Source organism: Panthera onca, chromosome B4 (genome assembly GCF_046562875.1).
Source record: "Panthera onca isolate mPanOnc1 chromosome B4, mPanOnc1 haplotype 2, whole genome shotgun sequence".
In the NCBI taxonomy this organism is placed as follows: Eukaryota; Metazoa; Chordata; class Mammalia; order Carnivora; family Felidae; genus Panthera; species Panthera onca.
The window spans coordinates 44,765,845-44,791,286 of record NC_138345.1 but is presented as its reverse complement, the minus strand read 5'-3'; the positions used below and the strand labels follow the sequence as shown (position 1 = coordinate 44,791,286).

Here is a 25,442-nt window from a genome sequence, read left to right as displayed (position 1 = left end):
ATTTGTAGGGATAGATATGTATCAGATGATTTGTTAATATTAAACAAACAAACAAACAAACAAACAACAACTTTGTAAAAGATTGGAGGCAACATATTCCTGGAACCTGGGCTAACTTTTAGAGTCCATTTTCTGCTTGGTTCCTGACATACACACCTGTTTTTCAATACCACCTAATAGCTTCTGATCCTGAAGCCCAATCTCCCAGCAGACTCATTTGCATAGAAGGTCTGCTGGATGCTGCTGAAGAGCATGGGACTTCCAAAGTCAGTCACTTCACTCAGCTGCTGCTTCGGAAGCACAAGGGGAATAAACTGCAGCGGGTTTTATCACCCATAACCCGGAAGACAACGTTGCCCTGAGAGTTTAGAGGTCTGAAACTCTTGGGTACTTCAGGGCCATGAAGGGTACTCTTCACCCTCTAAAATACACGTCCAAAGTCCATGTGCTGGCTTAATCATTCCTTACCAGTGAGGTATATAATGGTAGCAAAAGAAACGATGAAATACATTTCTGTTAAATGAGGTCGTTTGGCACTGGGGAATTTGACATAAGGCATAGAGATGTCTGGCTGCCGTGCAGAGGAATTACACCCCGGGGCCTGGCAGATCACAGTCCATAGGCATGCTTGAAAACCGTGTTTGCCTTTAAGAGAGAGCCCTTTTGCATGGGAAATTTGTAGAAGGCTTTCTTTATTATCTCTATTCGTGTCAGAAACTTACTTCCTGAAAGCAATGAGCTAGAGCTTAAAAAGAAACAGCGTGAGCCAAAGGCAAACCAGAAAAAAGAAAGCTAGAGACTTCACATGTGTTCCCACCAGTATTTAGAAGAGGATGAGACAGTTGTGCTTTGGGAGTCATGGAAAAGGGAGCTCCAACCAGGAGAAAGTGCTTTTGAAAAGACTTCCCCTGGTGTGGCTGGCATCGAGGTGGATTTGTTGTTATTACTGCACATTTCTAAGAAGAGTTTTGAAGCATCTCATCATTGGGGCCCTTCAGATGGACAGATCAATGTGGTTGATATGAAAAAAAAAAAAACACAACTGTTTTTGTTCCTTCCTAGCATTTACTTGTAGGGGTAAATAGGGCATAGAGCTGCTCATTGAATTAAACACATAATATAGTCTTAAAAATGCTTTGATAGTTTTTGCTACAAGAGGTTGAATAGATGAATTTGACTTTAATGCTTTAAAAGGAGCACAGTCAAACCTATTTAAGTGTTTAAACATGTCTCTTTCTTTCTGTCCTAATTTTTATTATGTAAAGGCTCTGTTTCTTCAGGCAGTTAAAGAGGACACAAGAAGTAAGTAGGAATGTGCTATTATTCAAATCATTTTTCTCAATTTTTATGTATTTAGATTTTCTGTAATATCCTAAGCAATATGGCTATCCTCAGGATGTTTGTTAAAAATAGTCCAAAATTTGTACACATTTTATAATATTTATACATATAAATAGTAAAAATAAAGCTATTGGTAACTTAACTTCATTCTATAAAAAGAAAAAGTAAGAATCATGTCAGGTTGAATGTGGATATTTCCCTTTTTATTTTGATAAATTTTTACATTTATTGTTAAGCATTTCCTAACCTCATGAGATTTTGAGAATGCCTTTTTGTTTTTTTATGCTTCAAGGTAACTGCTGAAGCTCAGGTTTGTACCGATCCACAGAATGTCTGCAAACTTCAGCATTTGAGGTCTCTAGGACTCCTGTCTGACACAGAGTGCAGGAGAAAGGAGACCCTGAGGCCAGTGGAAACCATGCGGGGGAGTATCTAATGTCACATGGCCATCGGCTATCTTTCTCCTGACACGGTCTCTCTGAGAGTCAGTCAAGCACGTCAACTAGTACCTTGTGGAGTCAGGGCAGAGGCGAAAAGCCCGCAGAGCCAGCACATCATCGTAGCTGTGATCCTGACCAAGCTCTTTTCCTGCTGTGAAATCCCAGGTACGATGAGGTATTGCAGCCAGTGAGGTTGGGTGACCCGTGCCTGTGCTGTCACATTGTCCAGCAGAGAGGGATAAAGTAGCATTTGCTATGGGAAAGCTGTGGACAAAATTGGGAGGGCTTTGGACTGTTGCCCCAAGAACTGACTCCTGGATCTGTGTTAATCCATATCGAACGTTAACTTTATTCTGCAAATGAGGAAAGGAGTGGATCAGAATATTTCTGATGCAGAATATGATTTTTTTAATCCTGACGTGTTTTAAGGAGTATGTGATTCTTTTTCAGACGGTATAAATCTGTGATTTTTTCCCCTCTTATCTCTATGGGTGCTACCTAACTGGTTAGCAGTGAACTATCCAAAGGTTAAATTCTCTCTTCTTTCAGTTAAGTGTAATACAAAAGTTGGAAGATTTGACAATAGGAGTATTTTTCTAGCAAAATAAATCCAGCTTTATATTTCCAAGTTTAGTTTCTTATTATTTTGTTTCTTATTGTTTTGTTCAATTCCAATACCACTAAACAAAAACCAGTTAGCTAGGAATACACGACCTTAAGACAAGATTTATAATTTGGCACTTTTGTAGAGAGAATATTTATTGAAAAAAAAAAATGACACTGTGTATATACATTTTATCATTATTTGATGATTGTTCAAGTTTCCCAACAGTATAATGTAATTAAATGGTGAAATATTAAGATCTTTTAAAAATCCAAAATCCATATCTATTGAGGAAAACCAGTTATCTGATTCTTTCTACACTTACCAAAACTATTCTTTTAGGGAAAATATTTTCTCCTCTTTAATCACTGTGCATTTTATTTCTAGGGGAGAGAGATTATTATGTATTTTTTGTGAAAATATTATTTCTATAAACCAAGTGTAGGTGAAGGATCATATTTTTGGATAAATATGAATAAACTATTTTTATGACATATATACTTGAACTAAGTATATATTTATATTTCCCATTAAAATATAACTTAATATTTTGACATATATTTACTTGAACTAGACTATCATTTAACATATTTATGCATGTTTATTTATATATATTTATAATATATGTTATTTTAACTAAAGTGTATCATTTACAGTCTGACATTGGGAATACTATATATATTCCTTAAGGCTCAGTTTTCCTCATCCACAAACAGAAAAGAAACCAATCACCACCCTCATTTAATGTTACTTCCTAAACTCCCTCCCTTGAACCTCATGAGTTTCATATTTTCCTCATACTTTACAAAGGAGTCATGATCCACTGACTCTAAAGTTCAAGGGATAATATGAATGAATGAGCGGGGTCTGACATAAGCAATGTAGCAGGCGCAGTGTTGGTCAAAATGGTGTGTGTGTGTCCTTAGTAAGAAGGGCTTAGTCTATTTGGTGTCAATATAATTGCCATTTGGGCATAACACATGCACTAAGTGATCAAACGTAATTTTCAAAAGATGATATAAGCCTAGAGGTTTAGGTGAGTATGGTGTATATCAATTATTAAATTTTGGCCATGAATTCAATGATTTTGAAAGAAGTGAATGCTTAACATAACAAGCCCATAAATGGTCGTGGACCATTAATTAATTGTGTAGAATCTCTGTTGTAAGGCATTATAAAGATGAAAAAAAATTTCCCTAATATTCCCAGATACTTGCTTTAACCTGTTTATTTCAGATGATCATGCTTATTCATTTAGCTGTCCCTGTTACGTAATGATAAATATTGCCATTTTAATGCCTCAGGCCACATTGCACAGGATTCGAACTGTGTTCTTTGCCTACTGTCCTCAAAAATGAGCGAGTAGAGAGCGATGTGCACGACTCTGATATCACCCTGTTCAAGGAGACAGATGGACGAAAGATATTCAAAGGATGAAAGGAGAGGTAAAGTTTTTTGTTTGCTTTCTTATTTTGTGAAAATATGATTTCAAGTAAGAAGTGAAATCATGATAATTAGGTTTCTGTATATTTGACGTTATTTGTCCGGTTCTTCATAGATCAAGGGGTATATGTAAATGTAAAATTCAAGGATATTTGTAATCACAGTAAAAAGGGATATTCATTTCCAATTCCAGAATGAATTCCATTTTGTTCCAACTCTGAGGGCTTTCCTAAGCTCAATGCTTACTATATATTTTGCTTTCTGAATCTGTACAGAATTTCCACGGCGTAAGGTTGCATTAACCCTGGGAGTTACATGTATTTTCCTCCTGCTGGCAAGCACAGGCTTAAGATATATGCGTGAGTATCGGGCACACACACATTTTTTTTTTTTTATGAGAACAAGGAGCAGCGTGAAAAATGAGATACCATAACTGAATTTCTGCTGAGCCTTTGTAAACTATAGAGTCCTATAGAAATGTTAGTAATCATGATGGTGTTTATAATGTTGATGACAATGATTTTGCTATTTTGCCATCACTTAGCTTTTACGCCACACGAAATAGTGTATGTCATGGCTGTAATGACACAAAATTTTCCTGAAATGTACAGTGAGGTTTACATATATATTCATCTTTATATTTTGTGAAGGAGGAAGTTTTCCATATGACCAGAGAATTGGAAAAATCTTCCTTGAGTAGTACACTCCTTATCATACTGCAATACTGATTAAATCACAGAGGAATATAAGGTTGATCTATTTTTATATCATTTTTATATTTTTCACATCGATTGTTAAAAATGTATAGAAAACACTTGTTTTTAATATCTTCTTCCTGAATTTTTAATCCTTCGGTTCATTTATTCCACAATTTTGAGTATCTTCTCTGGGTCAGGGAGTATGTATAATAGATACTAAAGATACAGGAATTTTAAACAGTCAGCACTTAATGAGCTCAGTATAAAGGGGATTTTTTTCAAAATGAAAGTTATTCTTTTTTCAAGATGAGGTTTGTTTGTTTGTTTACTTTTGAGAGAGAGACAGAGGGTATGCAAATGGAAGGGGGGGAGAGAGAGAGAGGGAGAGAGAGAGAATTCCAAGTAGTCTCCTCACCACAGATGCAGAGCCTGGTGCTGAGCTCAAACTCATCAACTGCGAGATCACGACCTGAGCAGAAGTCAGATGCTTAACTGATTGAGCCACCCAGGCGCTCCTATGTATTTTTAATGTCTTAGTTATGTTTGAGAGAGAAAGAGAGAGAGAGAGAGCATGAGCTGGGGTCGGGGGCAGAAAGAGAGGAAGGCAGAAGATCCTAAGTGGGCTCTGTGCTGACAGCAGGGAACCTGATGAGCAGCTGGAAATCATGAACCCTAAGATCAAGACCTGAGCCGAAGTCAGACACTCGGCTGACAGCCTCCCAGGTGCCCTGTAAACAGTTTTTAAAATAAAATATTATTAGTGCTGGGGTAATGGCTTCAAGATATCAGCTGAATAGAATACTTCATGCTGAGGGCCAGAAAACTTTCCTCCAGGAGATAATAATTGATATGATGTAAAGGATAGGTAGGACTTAATCAGGAAGCTTGGGGTAGAGAGACTACTTATCCAGGCATAGAAAACAAGAACCAAAGAACTGGATGCTTTAGGAGAATTAAGAAGTAGCTATAAATAGGTTTGCCTAGGTATGCACGTTTTGATAATTTTAATATCTTAAGAAATTTTAGATTTGTTCGAAAAACAAAAGAAACCACCGAAAGGTTTTATGTGAGGGAAAAACATGACTCCTGTTCCATGAGGCGATAGGGATTTGGGAAAGGTCAATCTCAACATCCGGCAAGTGGGTGGAAGGAGAAGATAACAGGATGTTTCAGGAATCAGGGTTAGTTAGAATGACTGAATTAGTGTTATGAAGAAGAAATGAAGGGTAGGCACCATTTATGAGAAATCTTCAATAAGAATTGCTAGAATATGAGTGCGTGAGGGAGACATTTGAATCAGTGATACCATTTGACATGAGGCTTACACACCTTGGTGAATGTATTCCAATAAATATTACAGAGAACACAAGAAGAACACTAAGTATGGTTTGGTGTTTGCGTAGGTGTGCTAATAACAGTAAGGAGTGAGGTGCTTGGACATATCAGTGGAGATGACCAGAAAGAATGAGGTTGGTCTTGTCTGTTAGAGTGGGTTTTAACAGCAGACACAGACCATCAGCACGTACACGGTGGTATTAAAAGTCTGGAGATCAAGGAAGATGCCTGGATGAAAGATACTGGAAGATATCATAGAGGAAAGCAGAAGCTGGACCAAGCTCTGCCTTGTGAAACCAGGGAGAGTAGATTATGCTAGAAGAACAAGGGTGAGGCGAAGGATTCTTAGGATAAATCAACATTTAGCTGGAGGTAAAAGATGAGTAAAAACAGTGAAAAACCATGATGCTTGGTTAAACAAGTAGGTGGGAGTCCAAAAACATTATGGTATCATGGGGAGAAGGCAAAGGTAGTCCAGAGTTCCAAATTGTACAGGAGGATCAGGTATTATAATGGCTAGAGATATGCTTATTAAATTTGGCAAGAGAGAGACCGAAATGATATTTTCTAGAGTAGCTCCAGTGGGATAGTGGGTATGGTCAAAGCCTGACTGTAATGGCTAAAACTCTTTCACACATTAGGAAGCAGATACAGAGAATACAGTGAATACAGATCAGTGAATTCCGAGATCAGTGAATACAGAAAAGCATTTATTTTAATTATGGATAAGCGAAACATTTACCAAGCCTTGAAAATATGTGGATCTATATGATCTCGAGCGTTGTTAAAGGCAGTATTACCTGATACAAACACTTAGCGAGTTTGGTACTGTCTTCTACAGCTCGACACGATTCAGTAATTCTCACCCTAAGTATATATCCAACAGACATACTTGCACATACACAGAAATGAACTTCTACAGGACAGTTCGTAGCAGTGCTATTCACAATGTCGAACATATCACAACTACTCAAAAGATCATTAATGGGAGAGTAAATGAGATCTCTGCAATTGATTTGCCAATGGAATGTATGTGACAGTCAAGACAATGACAATGGTATTCAACAATATGCATGAAATTTAGCAAGAGCATATGAAATGGAAAAACAAAGCAAGAGCACAAAAGTTTGTGCATGTCACGATACATTTTTATAAGATGCAACAGTGCAAAACAAATACAATAAATAGTAATATTTCAGGAAATCCACAAAGAGGCAATAACACTATATATAAAATGTATGAAGGGAGTAATTGAATGTGCATTAGTTACAGCATGTGAGAGAAGTAGGGAGATGAGATGAAATGACTAGCAAAGTAAATAAATGTAATGCTTAAGGTCCTGGCTACAATTTGGGGTAGCTAACAACTTGCTAACTAAGGAAGAAAAACCAGTTCTGCGAGCAATGTGGTAAGTGTCTCATGAATGAAGGAATGTGAACAATCTTATGTTAGCACCCAATCTGAGAGTAAAGAAAAGAACTCTGTTACAAAAAAATATGAAAAAGGAGGACAGGAACTTTGTGGGAAAGCTGACTTGATCATATGCAAGAGAAGGGAACCATGAGAAGGAAACTGTGGAGGGTTCAAGAGAGAAATTGACAGTAGGAGATCAAGATCACCAAAGATTCGATACGGGATGAAATCCAGAGCAGGGGTGAGAGTTTCACACTTGTTCAATGCAAAGCTCATTTTTTCCTGGGGTAGAGTGAGAGATACCTGTGTTATCTATAGGAGGAGGTGCAGGAAGGTGAGGAGAAGGTATCCTTGCTGGTGACTGTTTCCATGCAAAGGAGCAGCTGAGGCCATGTTCTGAGAGGAAGGGGCAAGGAGGTGCACCAGATAATTTAGACAAAGTATAAATACTTGAAATAGCTGTTGAATTGAGAAAAGAGTGTGCTTTAAGAACGATACTGTGTTATATTGAGGGGTGAAATGGTGAAGAAAATCTAAGCGTTGGTCAGCATTAGTTTGTATGTGTACAATTTTGTGATCTTTTTTTGTCACTTGAGTTTCAGAACCTTGAGGGGAGATGAGATGGTGAATGACAAATGTGCTCCAAAATTGGCTATTTTATACATTAAAAAAAAAATTTTTTTTTAAATTTTTCAAGGAGGCTCCCCACCCAACTTGGGCCTGACCTCACGACCCTGAGATCAAGAGTGGCTTGCTCAATGGAGTGTTAGCCAAGAGCCCCCAGTGAAGCTGGCTATTTTTAGATGTGCATAAAGACTATGCTGCAAGCTTCTTGGAGGTCCTGCCAAAATTGGTTCTGTACTACGTGTCCTTGGATGGACAAAAAGGAAAGGAGAAGGGAATTGATTGGTGCCAAGAAATGGTAGTATTTAGGTACAGGAGGTCTTAATGTGGGTGGTTTTTTTTTTTTAAATGGTTTTTATTTATGGTTGAGAGAAAGAGATAGAGAGAGCACAGGAGGGGTGGGGGGTGGACCCAGGGAGAGTGGGACAGAGGATCCGAAGTGGCCTCTGTGCCGATAACAGTGAGCCAGATGCGGGGCCCAACTCATGAACTGTGAGATCATGACTTGAGCCCAGGTCAGACGCTTAACCAACTGAGCCATCCAGGGGCCCTTTAAGGTGTCTTTTCAATTCAGATCCAGTATATGAACACTGGAATGGATGACTGAGTTGAAGCAGTAGTTATATTTATTGCCACGGAGTACATCAGGAGACTGTGCAATTGATGTTGGAGTTTTACAAGTAGACGTTGCATTTGGTTCAGTGATGGGTGGTAGAGAGCTGGAAATGACGATTCCTAGCTGCGTAACAAATCCTTAAGGGACCTTTCTTTCCGTCTTTGTACACTTAAAGAGCCATATACTGCGTGATTTTACACTTTTTTATGTGTGAGTTTGGAGAAGATACTGCCAATTTGCTCAGAGATTTTTCACTTACTTTTTGCATGTTAGAAGTCGCCATGTGTGCTCTTCCTCTATGTATATTCAGTGTATTAATTATAAGCTTGTACTAGAGGAGAGTCAAATCCCTGGTGTTTAGCTTCCTGTGCAAATACTACATGCTAAATAAAATACTGGCTACTTCATTTCACCAACTGTGTAATCATTATTTGAAGAGTAAGTGGCGTAGAAACTAAAAGTATATTTCACTTCCTGTTTACATTTCTGTTTTATAGAAGTTGATTCCTGTCTCACGTACTTCCAAAATAATGTATAGCAAGTTATCATTTTATTTAAAAATCTGTTTTATGTTCTGACACTTCAACATATTGTAACCTGGCAGTTTCTCTGATCGTACTTTCATTTAGTCAGCGCCACTCACTGTGCCATTTAGAAGTAGAGTAAGTGATTATAATAAAATGATCTATTACAAGCATTCAAGACCTTAGTTTTATAAAATGAATTGAAGTTTTTCACAGGTGTTCTGGAGAAATCAGGCAAGATATGAAAGAACCAGAAGACAAGAATGCTTCCTTAGCAGAAGTTGAAGATCACTTAATTTTACTAACCACTACAGGTATGTACTGAATGATTATACTGATAGTTTACAGTTTTTTTCCTCCATGGGATTATCTCATTCTGTTCAATTTTAATGTATCATTTTAAAACTTCACATTGAATTTGTCAAGTCCTTTAATTTTTCTCACTTTTTAAAATTAAATCCATTTTCTTTCTTCTAGCTAATTGAATTCTTGACTTTCACAAAGTCATGTTGATTTGAGTATTTTCTGCTTGTGGATGAATTTTCTCCAGTCTAGATCTCTTGGAATTAATACCACCCTCTTATGTTCACTTAGGTGAATTTCTCCCGAAGGGAGAACTGCTTCCTATTGGAGCAGTGTATCTGTCCTTGGGAAGTCAGGATTTCTCAGTGTCATTTTAACAATGGTCTGACGTCTGTCAGTCTCTGGCTCCACAATTTGACCCCAAAGCTATTCTCAACATGAGACGTTTGGGATACAGGAAAACCACCTATTTTTCAGTCATTCAGTCTGATGTAAGCAAGATGTATGCATACACGTATGTATATATGTGTATATATATATGTATGTATATATATATATGTATACATAAAGAAAGCATAGGTCTCTAAGTGCTCTTGTGGTTGAGGATCATGTGGCTTTGTTTTCAAGATAAAGATCATGACACATTACTTTTTCAAAAGAAATTATTAAATCCCAGCTGGTTAACATATATGTAGTCTGGTAATTCATTCAGGAGTAGAATTTAGGAAATCGTCACTTATATACAACACCTAGTGCTCATCCCAACAGGTGTCCCCCTTAATGCCCATCACCCATTTGGCCCTCCTCTCAGCCAACAGCCCTCCAGCAACCCTCAGTTTTTTCTCTGTATTGAAGAGTTTCTTCTGGTTTGCCTCTTACGGTTTTCCTCCCTTTATGTTTTTAGCTTGTTTTTCCTTATCTTCCCCTATGTTTATCTATTTTGTTTCTTAAATTCCACATATGAGTGAAATCTTATATTTCTCTTTCTCTGACTCATTTTGCTTACCACGATACACTCTACTTGCACCCACATTGTTACAAATGCAAGACTTCATTCCTTCTGATGGCTGAGTGATATTCCATTGTAGAATATACCGTCTTTACCCATTCATCGGTGATGGCCATTTGGGCTCTTTCCATGATTTAGCTATTATTGAAACTGGTGCAAAACATTGGGGTGCATGTGACACTTCATATTAGCATTTGTGTGTCCTTTGGGCAAATGCCTAGTAGTGCCATTATTGTTTCTAATTATAGGGTAGCTCTATGTTTCATTTTTTAAGAAACAGCCATGATGTTTTCCAGAGTGACTGCACCTGCTTGCATTCCCACCAGCAGTGCAAAAATGTTCCCCTTTATCCACATCCTTGCCAACATCTGTTCTTGCCCAAATTGTTCACTTTAGCCATTCTGGCAGGTGTGAGGTGGTATCTCATTGTGGTTTTGATTTGTATTTCCCTGATGATGAGTGATGTGGAGCATCTTTTCATGTGTCTGTAGGCCATCTGGATGTCTTCTTTGGAAAAGTGTCTGTTCATGTCTTTGGCCCATTTCTTCACTGGATTATTTGCCTTTTGAGTGTTGAGTTCCGTAAGTTCTTTATAGATTTTGGATACTAATCCTTTGTCTGATATTTCATTTGCAAATATTTTCTTCCATTCTGTCCGTTGCCTTTTAGTTTTGCTGATTGTTTCCTTCGTGGGGCAGAAGGTTTTTATCTTGATGAGGTCCCAATAGTTCGTTTTTGCTTTTGTTTCCCTTGCCCCTGGAGACATGTCGAGTAAGAAGGTCTTGCAGGTGAGGTCAAAGAGGTTGTTTCCTGTTTTCTACTCTAGGATTTTGATGGTTTTGACATTTAGGTCTGTCATGCATCTTGAGTTGTTTTTGTGTATGGTGTAAGAATGTGGTCCAGGTTCATTCTTCTACATGTTGCTGTCCCGTTTTCCCAACACCAATTGCTGAAGAGACTGTCTTCTTTCCATTGGATATTGTTTCCTGCTTGGTCAAAGATTAGCTGGCTGCACATTTGTGGGTCCATTTCTGGGTTCTCCGTTCTGTTCCGTTGATCTGTGTGTTTACTTTTGTACCAATACCATACTGTTTTGATGAAAACCGTTTTGTAAAATAGCTTGATCCAGGATTGTGATGTGTCCAGCTTTGGTTTTCTTTTTTAACATTCGTTTGGCTATTCAGTGTCTTTTGTGGTTCCGTACAAATTTTGGGTTTGTTCTAGCTCTGTGAAGAACGCTGGTGTTATTTTGATAGAAATTGCATCGAATGTGTAGATTGCTTTGGGTAGTGTCAGGATTTTAACAATGTTTGTTTTCCAATCCATGAGCATGGAATGAAGACGATGACACATTTCAAGGAAACTGGTACTGCTGTGGAAAAAGCTGTTACCACTTTTCAAAAGAGGAGAAAACTTGGGAGAGGAGCATGGTGTCATGCCAAGATCTGCAGGCTAGTCTCCTGAAGATTGATACTAAAGAAGAGCAAGTATGTCTACTTTCCTAAACCTGAGTAAATGCTTTGAGTATGCAATGTATGTCTGGAGTTCAGATAATTGTTTCGACTTTCCTCCAATTGAAGCACTTTGTTAACTGGTGCAGATTTCTCTGTGGAAGAGACATAGGTGTAACAAGTGACCAAGAAGAACCATTGATTTAAATCAAGAAGAAAAGCTCTTCTGGGCATGCCATGGAATGATTTTCAGTCTTTAGTATTGTATATTTTGCATCTTAACACTTAGTATGCTTCAAACGGCTCAGCATTTCGCTTCTCAGGGCTAATACAGGGCGAAAGAACTGCTTCAAGGGTATGAGCATTCTGAAGAGATAATTTCTCATTGTACTGAGTTCTGTTGTTCCTTCATCAGTATATGGGAGGGATTCAACTTCAAAGGAAAGATGAGTCTCTCCCTTCATGGCCATGGGAAAAGAGGTTGAAAAATGAAGAGGTTGAATGTAGCTAGAATGCTTCTTTTTTTTTTTAATTATTTTTTAACATTTATTCACTTTTCAAGAGACAGAGAGACAGAGTGCGAGTGGGATAGGGGCAGAGAGAGAGGAAGACAGAATGTGAAGCAGACTCCAGGCTCCAAGCTGTCAGCACAGAGCCCGACGCAGGCTCGAACTCACATACCGTGTGATCATGACCTGAGCCAAAGTCAGACACTCAACCGACGGAGTTACTCAGGCACCCTGGAATGATTCTTTGGAAATGATTTTTTTCCTTTTGCTTATAATCCAGAATGACAGAGAGAGCATCTCTTTTCTAGAAGAGAAAATGTAGATCACATTTGCCATTACTTTTAATGTTTGGCAATATAAAGTCAGTAGAATGGATTCTGTGGGGTTCCTTCTAATGATTCCATAAATAGTCCGTGTAGGCACTGAGTTCTAGTTACACGATCTAGTTCTAGCATTGATATTTCTATAAGTGTCTTGTGAAGGATGAGTTAAAAGCCCTATGTTTTCAAAAAACAAAACAAAATAAAACAACATCCAGGCCAATAACCACTGGGCATGTGGTTGGCCCAGTTGGTGGGCCATGTGCCTCCTGATATTGGGGTTGTGAGTTCAATCCCATGTTGCATGTAAAGCCTACCTTAAAAAAAAGAACGCTGCAATGAGAAAAAATGAAATATGGCCTTTTGTAGCAACATGGATGGAACTGGAGAGTGTGATGCTAAGTGAAATAAGCCATACAGAGAAAGACAGATACCATATGGTTTCACTCTTATGTGGATCCTGAGAAACATAACAGAAACCCATGGGGGAGGGGAAGGAAAAAAAAAAAAAAAAAAAAAAGGTTAGAGTGGGAGAGAGCCAAAGCATTAGAGACTTTTAAAAACTGAGAACAAACTGAGGGTTGATGGGGGGTGGGAGGGAGGGCAGGGTGGGTGATGGGTATTGAGGAGGGCACCTTTTGGGATGAGCACTGGGTGTTGTATGGAAACCAATTTGACAGTAAATTTCATATATTAAAAAAAAAAAAAAAGAACGCTGTGTTTCTTGTTTATAAAATTCTTATTAAAATAATGATATGATTATGAATGATTCACTCGTAAATATGAGAAATAAATGAAGTACAAACTAGCACATTGGTTCAAACAAATTTTAAAAATTCAAGACCGCTTATAAGTACCTTCATTAATTTCAACCTGGATTGCAATGTATTTTCCTCTCAGGACTGCCTTCGCTGCTTCCCAAAGCGTTTGGATTGTTGTATTTTCATTTTCATTTGTTTCCATATATTTTTTAATTTCTTCCCTAATTGCCTGGTTGACCCATTCATTCTTTAGTAGGGTGTTCTTTAACCTCCATGCTTTTGGAGGTTTTTCCAGACTTTTTCCTGCGGTTGATTTCAAGCTTCATAGCACTGTGGTCTGAAAGTATGCATGGTATGATTTCAATTCTTGTATACTTATGAAGGGCTGTTTTGTCACCCAGTATGTGACCTATCTTGGAGAATATTCCATGTGCACTCGAGAAGAAAGTATATTCTGTTCCTTTGGGATGCAGAGTTCTAAATATATCTGTCAAGTCCATCTGATCCAATGTATCATTCAGGGACCTTGTTTGTTTATTGACCGTGTGTCTAGATGATCTATCCATTTCTGTAAGTGGAGTGTTAATGTCCCCTGCAATTTCCACATTCTTATCAATAAAGTTGCTTATGGTTGTAATTGTTTTATATATTTGGGGGCTCCTGTACTCGGCACATAGACATTTATAATTGTTAGCCCTTCCTGATGAGTAGGCCCTGTGATTGTTATACAATGCCCTTCTTCATCTCTTGTTCCCGCCTTTAATTTAAAGTCTAGTTTGTCTGATATAAGTATGGCTACTCCAGCTTTCTTTTGGCTTCCAGTGGCATGATAAATAGTTCTCCATCCCTTCACTCTCAATCTGAAGGTGTCCTCAGGTCTAAAATGAGTCTCTTGTAGATAGCAAATAGATGGGTCTTGTTTTTTTATCCATTCTGATACCCTATGTCTTTTGGTTGGCGCATTTAGTCCATTTACATTCAGTGTTATTATAGAAAGATATGGGTTTAGAGTCATTGTGATGTCCGTAGGTTTCATGCTTGTAGCGATGTCTCTGGTACTTTGTCTCACAGGATCCCCCTTAGGATCTCTTGTAGGGCTGGTGTAGTGGTGACGAATTCCTTCAGTTTTTGTTTGTTTGGGAAGACCTTTATCTCTCCTTCTATTCTAAATGACAGACTTGCTGGATAAAGGATTCTCGGCTGCATATTTTTTCTGTTCATCACATGGAAGATCTCCTGCCATTCCTTTCTGGCCTGCCAAGTTTCAGTAGAGAGATCAGTCACGAGTCTTATAGGTCTCCCTTTATATGTTAGAGCATGTTTATCTCTAGCTGCTTTCAGAATTTTCTCTTTATCCTTGTATTTTGCCAGTTTCACCATGATATGTCGTGCAGAAGATCGATTCAAGTTCCGTCTGAAGGGAGTTCTCTGTGCCTCTTGGATTTCAATGCCTTTTTCCTTCCCCAGATCCGGGAAGTTCTCAGCTATTATTTCTTCAAGTACACCTTCAGCACCTTTCCCTGTCTTTTCCTCCTCTGGAATACCAATTGTGCGTATGTTATTTCTCTTTAGTCCATCACTTAGTTCTCTAATTTTCCCCTCATCCTCCTGGATTTTTTTTATCTCTCTTTTTCTCAGCTTCTTTTTCCATAATTTTATCTTCTAGTTCACCTATGCTCTCCTCTGCCTCTTCAATCCGAGCCATAGTTGTCTCCATTTGATTTCTCAGCTCGTTGATAGCCTTTTTTAGCTCCTCCTGGCTGTTCCTTAGTACCTTGATCTCTGTAGCAAGAGATTCTCTGCTGTCCTTATACTGTTTTCAAGCCCAGCGATTAATTTTATGACTATTATTGTAAATTCACTTTCTGTTATATTGTTTAAGTCATTTTTGATCAGTTGGTTAGCTGTTGTTATTTCCTGGACGTTTTTCTGAGGGGAATTCTTGTGTTTCGTCATTTTGGATAGTCCCTGGAGTGGTGCGGGACTACGGGGCACTTCCCCTGTGCTGTCTTGAATAACTTGCGTTGGTGGGCGGGGCCGCAGTCAGACATGATGTCTGCACCCAGCTCACCGCTGGGGCCACAGTCAGACTGGTGTGTACCTTCTCTTCCCCTCTCCTAGGGGCGGGACTCACTGTGGGGTGGCGTGGCCTGTCTGGGCTACTTGCACACTGCCAGGCTTGTGGTGCTGGGGATCTGGTGTATTAGCTGGAGTGGATCGGCAAGGTGCACGGGGGCAGGAGGGGTAGGCTCAACTCGCCTTTCCTTCAGAGATCTGCTTCGGGAGGGGCCCTGCGGCACCAGGAGGGTGTCAGACCCGCCCGAGGGATGAGGGACGGATCTGCAGAAGCACAGCTTTGGGTCTTTGCGCAGTGCAAGCAAGTTCCCTGGCAGGAACCGGTTCCCTTTGGGATTTTGGCTGCGGGATGGGCCAGGGAGATGGCGCTGGTGAGTGCCTTTGTTCCCCGCCACGACGAGCTCTGTCGTCTGGGGCTCAACACCTCTCCCTCCCGTTGTCCTCTAGGCCTCCCGTTTTCCGAGCAGAGCTGTTAGCTTATAACCTTCCAGATGTCAAGTCCCGCTTGCTGTCGGAACACACTCCGTCAGGCCCCTCTGTTTTGCCAGCCAGACTCGGGGGCTCTGCTTGGCCTGCGGGCCGCCCCTCCACCCCGGCTCCCTCCCACCAGTCCGTGGAACGCGCACCGCCTCGCCGCCCTTCCTACCCTCTTCCGTGGGCCTGTCGTCTGCGCTTGGCTCCGGAGACTCCGTTCTGCTAGTCTTCTGGCGGTTTTCTGGGTTATTTAGGCAGGTGTAGGTGGAATCTAAGTGATCAGCAGGACGCGCGTGAGCCCAGCGTCCTCCTATGCCGCCATCTTCCCAGGATCCCCCTGTCCATTTTTTTTCTTATTGGGTAGTTCTTTCCTTGTTTATTTCTAGAAATACATATTTATTCTGTAAATTATTGCATATATCGCCAGACTTGAGGCTTGTCTTTTACATGCTTTAAGGCGACTTATGATGAAGAAAGTTCCTGATTTAGTGCCATCATATTTATCTCTCTACTTGATGGTATGGGGAGATTTGTTTTTTCTAAGTCCATCCTGCCCCTTTGCTGATATCTTGGACCCAGTCACAAAGACTTGGGTGAGTCTTTCACTGAAGCATTTCCATTCCTGTGTCTTCTCTACCCCATGCAGAAATGAACCTGCTTGTTCCATTTATCATAAAAGTGTTTGAAGATAAAAGTGCCCGGTATTTTATTTGTGAGTCCTCTGTGGGTATGATGTTTTCACTGACGCTATGAATAATACTCATAATTCCAATATTCTCACAGGTCCTTATTCAATCAAAAATAAAATACAATCATTGGATTGGATGAATTAAGGTTCAAGAAGGCAGGTATCCCTGGCAATGGCTGGATGGCTCACCCTTATCTCAGAAGCTGTAAGTTTTCATTTCATGGCTTTGCTCCCTTTCCTGCTCAGTAACGGATTGGTAGATTATTGGTGAAGAAGAGGAACAGATCCTTGGGGACTTAGGGAATATCGTTCATTCCATTTGATCTCGCTTCTTAGATCGGCAACCGAATGCAAATCTGAGACCTCAAGAGACCCAAAGAGCATGATTTATTCCATGTTCTTTAATGAAGGTCCTGCCAAACCCAGTGAAATGACATTTTGCTTTTGTATCTTGTATTTTATGATACAAGCACATCCACAGATATGGTTGCAGGAAATGGTAAAAAGGTAATGAGGAAAGAAACGTGGCTACAGCCAGCCTCCTCTGTACATGAAATTTGTACCTGTTTGTTTGGTATCATTCGAGAACAACAACAACAAAAGAGCTTTTCCAAAGGAGTCATTTAGTAATCTTGCAGCTTTAATGTGGTGTTTAATATCCTACATGTTATTGTCTAGCACAAGTCCACAAGAATTTCTGGTAGCCCTGTTTCATTAATAAATCACATGGGTTTGTCAGTTGATGTCTACGAAATAAATGAGTTTAGAAAATGAAGAAAAGTGATCCGTTGTAACTAAATCTAGGTAACATGGGGGCCAGTATGAGAAACATGGGCTACTTAGCAGGCTGTTTATTGATGGCCCACAATGTGCCAGGCACCCTTCTAGCCACTGAAGCTATAGTGGTGAATGAAACACGCTACAGTCCTCTGCCATTGTGGATAGTACATTCCAATGCAGGCTTGATGGAGCTCTTGGTGATGAGCGACGACAATCTCAACGTGCCAAGTGAATTACATGGCACATTAGGGGGTGATACATGCTATGGAGTGATGTGAAATCTCTTCCTTTTTGCTACAGTGCAAAGTATCTTTTGTGTATGAAGGAAAGAGGGAGAGATTCCACTGCTTTCAGTGGAGTGGTCAGGACAGACTCCTTGAGAAATGAAGTTCGTACAGCATGTTGAGTGAGCAGGGCATGTGGATTAGCTGATACAAATGCATCCCAGCAGTAGTAGTGTCCTTAGCATCCCTGAGGAAATAGCAAGAAGGCCTGGGATGCTGGAGCAAGGGGAATGAGGTGGGAGAGAAGTAGGTCAGAGAGGGAATGACGATGAGAGCATGTAGGGATCAGAAAAATGTAAGATCTTGGATTGGTTCATGAGGGTCATGAGAAGATATTAGAGGGTTTTAAGCGGAGGAGGGACAAAAGCTGGCTCCCTGCTTTGGAGACGCACTCTGGACAGTCTGTTGAGCTGAGATGGCCAAGTGGCCAGATTCTACACTTGTTCCAAAGATGTGTGTGAGACGGACAAATCAGGGATGGTGTCAAGGGTTTTGGTCCAAGAGTGGGAAGAATGACGTTCCCATGCACGCTAATAAGGCATATTTGGAATTCAGTTTTAGATAAAATATTAGTAAAACTGTTAAGCATTTAGGTATGTACAGGGGTGTCGCATGGGCCTTGTGATAGATGATCATGCCGATCAGGTGAGAGGTCTGTGCCTGGGTTGCAAATGTTGTGTGCAGCAGTGAATAGACAGTGTGACAAGTGCGAGGTTGGGTTGATTCTCGGGAATCTAAGGGCTGAACCCTCGGACACCCTCATGTTTAAGGTCATGTTAAGATAAGGGGACAAGAGGATAACCAGAAAACATCACCGAGAAAAGTGCTTGAAGAGACAGAAGGAAACCCATGAAGGGGCAGGGAGGGCAATGGAACCCCCTACAAAGAAGTTCTACTGAAACAACAGCTGAATGTAAAAAGTTGGGGACACCTCCATTTTATTTCTTGAAATGGTTACTTCCCATCAGATTCATGAAGATTTGGGTGAAAATTAAAACTAAGAAACGTTTTTTTTTCTGGACAGTGTAGCCCAGACTTCATATTTAAAATCCAGGTTCCTTATTCTCATTGCCCAATTTCACCGACGTCTAATGCTTCGTTTGGTGTGGAAGACATTAGGCTCAGTGGAGAAAAAGTGCACACTATCTTAAAGGCAAATCAGCACCCTTTTTGCTCAAAGTGAGGCTAGCAGTGGAATTGCTTGCTCTGGGCACATCAATCTGAAGTATAGGCACTTGGAAATATGTTTATATGTAATTTCAGTGTATCACTTCATACACATTCTTTATATGATCACTTCCCAGACGTGTCAGGAGTCTTAGGAGCATATTTCAAGTGTATATGTATAACTCCCTCTACCTCACAGTCTACACTACCCTTTGTACTTCTTCACTAGTTCCAGTGGTCCATTGGCAACATTTCATTAGGTTTAGAGACAATTATGCTTCCTGATCTTAACGCTCTATGTCCCTCTCAACATCTGTAAGGCCATTGAAATAACTGCACAAATGTTTTCAATTTGTGATAAATTTTGCCTGAGAAATGTCTTTCTAAAATGAATTTATTTTCTGGTGCAGGAATTTCCAACAGAGTTTATCTCATGTGAAATGTGGACACCTGAAACCATCAAATATTTACAGTGCTGACTGTAGTAAAAGCTTCCGTTACATTTGTGAAAAGGAGTTCTCTGGCCCTGATAATTAAAGAAGCGCTGTGATCAAATGTTCACTATTTTCATTCTTTTAACAGCTGTGAGGAAAAACAGGGTGTTCACTCAAATTAGTCAACTATGCATGGCGTATGAAGGATTATGATCTTTCACACATCCCTCAACATGGATAAAAGAGTACATTTTAGAAATAGTAAAATCAACCATCCAGGAATGAAGCTTCTTTTTTTTTTTTTTTTTTTTTTTGAAATTTCAAGAACCATTGCATCAGAGAATGTGAAAAAATTTTAGTGTAAGACTTTACATTTAAAATATAACTAAAAGATCTTGATTCAAATAGGTAGTGAATACATTTGCAATGTTCACAGTATAAGAGGTCCTAAACGATGAACACAAGCTCCCAACCATCTTGTCCTCTATTCACCTGGTTGCCACCTCAGAGGCACACGTGTAACTGGTTTATATAGTATTCCAGAGGTATTCTAGTAAAGTACAAGTATACACAGGCCGTCTGCTAAACAAAATGTTATGTGGCTACAAACGACAGTAACGATCCTTTATGTTTCTGTTGAAAATATACCACGCGTGTGTTCCATATCAGTACATAGGTAGCTGCATTACTTGTATAAATTTCTGCAAATGTTACACTGATAAATGTTTTATTTCCAATGGATGTTTAGGTTTGTCCCAGAATTTTAGAATTGTGTGGATGAAAGCACTTTGTACTGTTTTACTTGCCATAGAGCGTATATATAGGGTAACTGTCTAGCAGTGTCATTTCTGTGTCAAAATGTGTCTACATTAAATTTGCATAGACGTTGAATATTACAATAGATGCTCTACCTCTCTATCTGCAGTCAGCAGCATTCAAGAATTCCTGCTTCCTCTCTTGGTTACCACTGCAACGTGTTATCAGTCTGTTTGGTTTCGCCAATAAAATCTTCACCAGTTAAAAAAAATGTTTATTTGATTCACTTCAATTTATGATGTCCTGTTATTTGTGTCTCTGAGCACCTGTTTATGGTATTTCTTTTCATTCTGTCCGTGTCTTTGTGGATTAAAAGCACAAACTTAAGTTGAGCAAGAAAAAAACCCAGACACAAAATCACTCCTCCTATAACATTCCAGTTATTTATAAGGTTCTACACCAGGTAACTCTAACCTATGCTATTAGAAATGAGGACAAAATTTCCTGCCATATGGATTATTCCTAAAACGAATAGTAATGGGAAATGACTAGTCTTTACCATGGTGCAACGTTATGCTTGGAAAGAAACCATGTCCAAGGTGCAACTCAGGCGCTGATAATATGGGGTGTAGTAATCTGGGTGCTGGTTACAGGGTGTTGTAGTGATCCCTTGGGCTGCCATGACAACTACCACAACCTGGGTGTCTTTGAACAACATACATTGATTTTTTCATTGTTGTGGAGGCAAGAAGTTTAAAAGTGAGGTGGCAAGGTCAAGCTCCATTTGAAACTCTTTAGTTTACTCCGTTGGAGTAAATTCTTCCTCCCCTCAGATTAAGTCATGAAGAAAATTAAAAAAATGTTTTTGCCATTGTTTGTTCTAAAGGATAAATTTGGCATAGTTTGAACTGGATGAGAGCAAATCATCAAGAGATCAAAATATGTGGAGGCAGTTCGTTTGGTGTTCACAGGGAAAATGCTTACATTGGAAGCAGCTTTTCCAATCAAGAATCACAACTTCTGCCTTGAGAAAGTCGAATAAGGAAAAGACATAAAACCCAAATCAAATAAAGGTGGAAATCACAAAATGAAGAGCAGAAATAAGTGAAGTTGGAAATAAAAGAAATAATAAAACAAATATAACAGTGAGTTTTGCAAAAGCCGACAACAGTGATAAACCTCCAGCTGGACCGATCAAGAATAGGCTTAAATGACCAATTTGAAGCGTGAATGGACAGATATTGAAGGATTTACTGATGATTATAAGGGAACATGATGAAGAATTTTTTGCCAATGAATTCTAAAACCTAAAAGACATTGATTTCTAGAAAAAATTGATCTTTCAAAACACACTTAAGAAGAATTTGATAATTTGAACTCATTGTATGTCAAGATAGAGTTATTCAATTTGTAGTTAAAACAATCCAGAGAGGACCCCAGATGGGTTCGCTGGTGAATTCTAGTAAATACTGAATAAAGAGTCAAAATTAAAAGGGGAAATAAACGTGATCCAGAAGACAGAAAAAAAATGAAAATGTTCCATCTTTTTCTGTGAGGCCAGTGTTACTTGGATAGTGAAACCAGATAGCCAAGAATCCACAGCCCATGTGCACAAAACAAGCAAAAATTCCTAGCAAATAGTTGCACATCGAATTGCATGGAACAATTTATTGAGAAGATTATACATCATGATGGAGTGGGGCTTATTCCACATGTGCAAGATTAATGAATTGGGGTGATTTACCTGAATGATAGGCTGAGGAAGGAAAACCACGTGATAGCCTTAGTAGATGCAGGTAAAGCACCCCAAAGTCGCCATCATTTCATGATAAATCATCTCAGTAAACTAGGAATAAGTAAAGTAGGAATAAGTGAGATTTTCCTCAATATGATAATGATATTAGAAAGAAACAAACCCTCCAGTTAGTAATCTACTGAGCAGAGAAAGATTGAGTGCTTTCCTTTAACACCGGTAAAGAAGCAAAGATATCTGGACTCATCACCCCTCTTCACCATCCCAAGGGAGGCCATTTCAGTTCAATAAGCAAGAAATAAAAAAGGGATACAGATTGGAATGCAAAAAGGAACGACACCCATTTGCAAAGGACATAATTGCCAACATAGAAAATCCCAGCGTTTCGCCTCATTCCTCCTAACACTAATATGTGAGTTTAATTTGGTTCCAGATCAAGGACAGTATGTGAAATTCAGTAATGTGTCTATGTGCTAAAAATAAGCTATTGGAAATTGAATTAAACAAAAATACCATTTACTTTAGTATTGTCACTTGCTAGACCCCAAGATGTGACCTTTACTGCCCACCAGCTTATACTCACCCACCTTTTTCCCAAATTTTTCCTTAAGCAAATCCTCTTACCGGTGTCTCTCTTAACTCTGGCAAGTGGAAAGCAATACCATCCCTCAAACATAGTGACTGTCTTGACAAAACCTTCAGCCTGCCCAGATCCCCCGGGGACAGTTTGAGTGTCATCCTGACTCACACCTGCTCAGATGGACCATGGAGTGACCTCTAGAGTGATTGGTGATACCTTTACCCCATTATAATTCTAAAATCTCTACCCAAGGAGGAGCACGCGCCTTGTCACAAGACTTATTTAGACAACACACGGTGTGCGTGGAGGCCTGTTTCCTTGAGGTGCATGTGTGACCTCATGCCCTCCTCTACCTATGGTGACGTGGATCCTCTTTTTCATCCTAATTCAAAACAAAAGGAGGGGCTCCCGGGTGGCTCAGTCTGTTGAGCGTCCCGCTTCGGCTCAGGTCATGATCTCATGGTTTGTGAGTTTGAGCTCCGAGTCAGGCTCTCTGCTGACAGCTCGGAGCCTAGAGTCTGCTTCGAGTTCTGTGTCTCCCTCTCTCTCTCTGCCCCTCCCCGCCCCTGCTCACACTCTCCTTTCTCTCTCTCTCAAACATAAATAAACATTAAAATTTTTTTTTTCATATGAAAAAAGGAACCTATTCACCGTTGCTTCGGGAGTCATGACTTTGGAAGTTACTCCCCATGATCTCCTCATTTGCTGCAAATAAAGTTTCCTTTTTGTGACAACTCACATGGTGTAGTTCCTTTCTGTGACTCACCAAGGAGCAAACTCATGTTAATTTGGTTACAGTATCACAGTAAATTAGTGTATATGTGCGAAAATATATGTGCCATCTATGTGCTGAAAATTATGAAATACTTATAAGAGAAATTAAGACAAGTAAGTTGATAACTACACTATCTATGGTCCTAAGATGGGAAGCTTCAAAATGGTTATGATTTCTCCAAGTTGATCTAAGATTAAGTCAATTCAAATCCGAAACCAAGTAAGATTTTTTCTTTTTGGTCGTCACCTACATGCTGATTTTACTTTTTTAAATACAGGTTATTTTTAGGACAATTTTAAATGTACAGAAAGAAAATGCAAAGATAGTACAGAGTTCCCAAATACACTGTACTCTTACATTAACATGCTATCTTAATAGTGTATATTTGTTACCATTCAGAAACAAAAGTGATATATCTTTTTATGATTTAACATGCATAATTTACTCAGATTTTCTATTCCAGGATCCCATCCATGTTAACCACAGCACAGTTAGCTGTCATGTGTTCTTAAGTTCCCCCTGGGTGTTACAGATTTTCCTTGTTTTTGATGATGTGGATAGTTTTGAGGAGGACTTTCTAGGTACTTAAAAAATATGTCCTTCAGTTGAGATTTGTCTGATATTTTTCTCAGGCGTAGACCGGTGTCATATATTTGGGGAGGAAGCCCACACAGGTCCAGAGTCACTTTTACCACATTGTATCAAGAGCGCATGCTATGAATATGGCCTGTCACTGTTGATGATAACTTTCTTCAGTCCGGTACTATTTGCCGTAGAGTTATTCTTTGTTTTCCCTTCCATATGATTCTGTAATGAGTTTTTGGAAGGAAATCATTATGTGCAGTGCGTACTTAGAGAGCGAGGAGTTATACCCGTCTCCTTGAAGCAGGAGTAGAATGATACCTGGAGCTGTATTTGGAATTCTGCATGCAAATTTTGTCTCATGTATTTATTTGATCAATTCTTTTATCCTGGTATGGGCTGATGGATACTTATTTTTTATTTTGGTTTATAGTACAATGGTACTTTATTTATTTTGCCATTTATTTTGTTGCTTAAATTGCTGTTGCTTTAGCCATTGGGAATTCGTTCGTCTGGTCTCTCGATCCCTTTGACCACCCAACATTATGTTAAGTGCTCCCCTCTTTTCCAGCAGCACATATGCTCCAGACTCACCTTGTATAACTCCTACCTCTGACTAATAATCAACCATTTCTTCAAGGAGCCCAGATTCCATTAACTGGGTATTGGAATTCTAATAAAACTATGGCCACTACCTGAGCTTTTCTTTTTAAAAAAGATTTTCACCGCAAATTCGAGAAAGAACAAGGTAGGAGCACTCATATTCCCATGCTTGAAGACTAGCACAAGGACACAATAATCAAGATATTTGTAGGACACCTGGGTAGCTCAGCAGGTTAAGTGTCTGACTCTTGATCTCAGCTCAGGCAGTATCTCAGGTTCATGAGTTCAAGCCCCACACTGGGCTCCACGCTGAGCATGAACCCTACTTAAAAGATACTGATGAAAGAAGATAGATACTCAGATCAATGGAACAGGATAGAGAGTTTAGAAATAGATTCAGAAATAAGTGGTCAGTTGGCTTTTGGCAGAAGCACCAATGATATTTCAATAGGACAATGTTGCTTTCAGCAAGTGATACGGGAATCATTAGACACTTATATGCAAAAACTTAAAGAAAGGAATTCACGCCATCACAAAAAAATTAACTGGACGTGGAGTGTAGAATTCAATGTAAACTTACAGGTTTTAGAAGACTGCATGGGAGAAAAAAATTCAACCTCAGGTTAATTAAAAGTTTCTTAGGACAGAAGATGGCAGAACAGCATGGAAGTTTTTTGTGTGTCTCGTGTCCATGAAATAGAGCCAGACCAACACTAAACCATCCCACACACCTAGAAAATTGACTGGAGGTCAATTTTGTGGGTGGAGAGAGGATGGAGACTGGGCAGGGGGGGATGAATGCAGGAAAAGCACCCCTCCCCCAAAGCAGCTGGAGAGAAAGTGGAAAATTGGAAATAGCCACGGGGACTAAACTAAAAAGGGAGAAAGGAGAGGGTTTATATTCCATTAAGACTGTAACCAAGGGAAGCACAAAGTCTGCAACTCTGCAGCTCGATACCTGGTGGTGCTCTGGTGGGAAGGGCGAATCCCCGGGAACAGAGTAGGGTCCGGGAGGTCCTTGGGCTACACGGAGAAAAGCAGTTCCACTGCTGGAAGGACATTTGGTAGAGACTGTTGAAGCCACTTGGTCCCAGTGGAC

At 39.6% G+C, this 25,442-nt stretch overlaps 2 protein-coding genes across 4 annotated transcripts in view; one reads left to right on the top strand and one right to left on the bottom strand.

Moving 5' to 3' along the window:
• LOC132694724 (C-type lectin domain family 1 member B-like) overlaps positions 1-25,442 on the bottom strand; it is a 104,075-nt gene that overhangs the window by 27,153 nt on the left and 51,480 nt on the right. The gene's annotated exons all lie outside the window — the stretch shown is intronic.
• On the top strand, positions 1,757-19,393 carry LOC144616942 (T-cell surface glycoprotein YE1/48-like). Of its 3 annotated transcripts, XR_013556865.2 has the most exons (6): positions 3,711-3,830; positions 4,104-4,187; positions 9,245-9,352; positions 11,680-11,837; positions 16,725-16,834; positions 19,271-19,393. XR_013556865.2 is itself a non-coding variant. In XM_078450087.1 (4 exons), exons 1-4 carry the CDS (start codon positions 1,784-1,786, stop codon positions 16,767-16,769), a joined length of 474 nt encoding a protein of 157 aa, XP_078306213.1. In that variant the 5' UTR covers positions 1,757-1,783; the 3' UTR covers positions 16,770-17,100. The 3 variants fall into 3 exon arrangements, 1 of the variants encoding a protein (XP_078306213.1); XR_013556863.2 differs by lacking the exons at positions 3,711-3,830; positions 4,104-4,187 and adding an exon at positions 1,757-1,946; XM_078450087.1 differs by lacking the exons at positions 3,711-3,830; positions 4,104-4,187; positions 19,271-19,393 and adding an exon at positions 1,757-1,946 and having other exon boundaries at positions 16,725-17,100.

Coding starts and splice junctions, on each gene's coding strand:
- LOC144616942 (XM_078450087.1), top strand. CDS start 1,784: ATGGCCATCGGCTATCTTTCTCCTGACACGGTCTCTCTGAGAGTCAGT. Junction 1,947..9,244: donor TTCCTGCTGTGAAATCCCAG/GTACGATGAGGT, acceptor AATGAATTGAAG/TTTTTCACAGGTGTTCTGGA. Junction 11,838..16,724: donor TTGATACTAAAGAAGAGCAA/GTATGTCTACTT, acceptor ATATTCTCACAG/GTCCTTATTCAATCAAAAAT.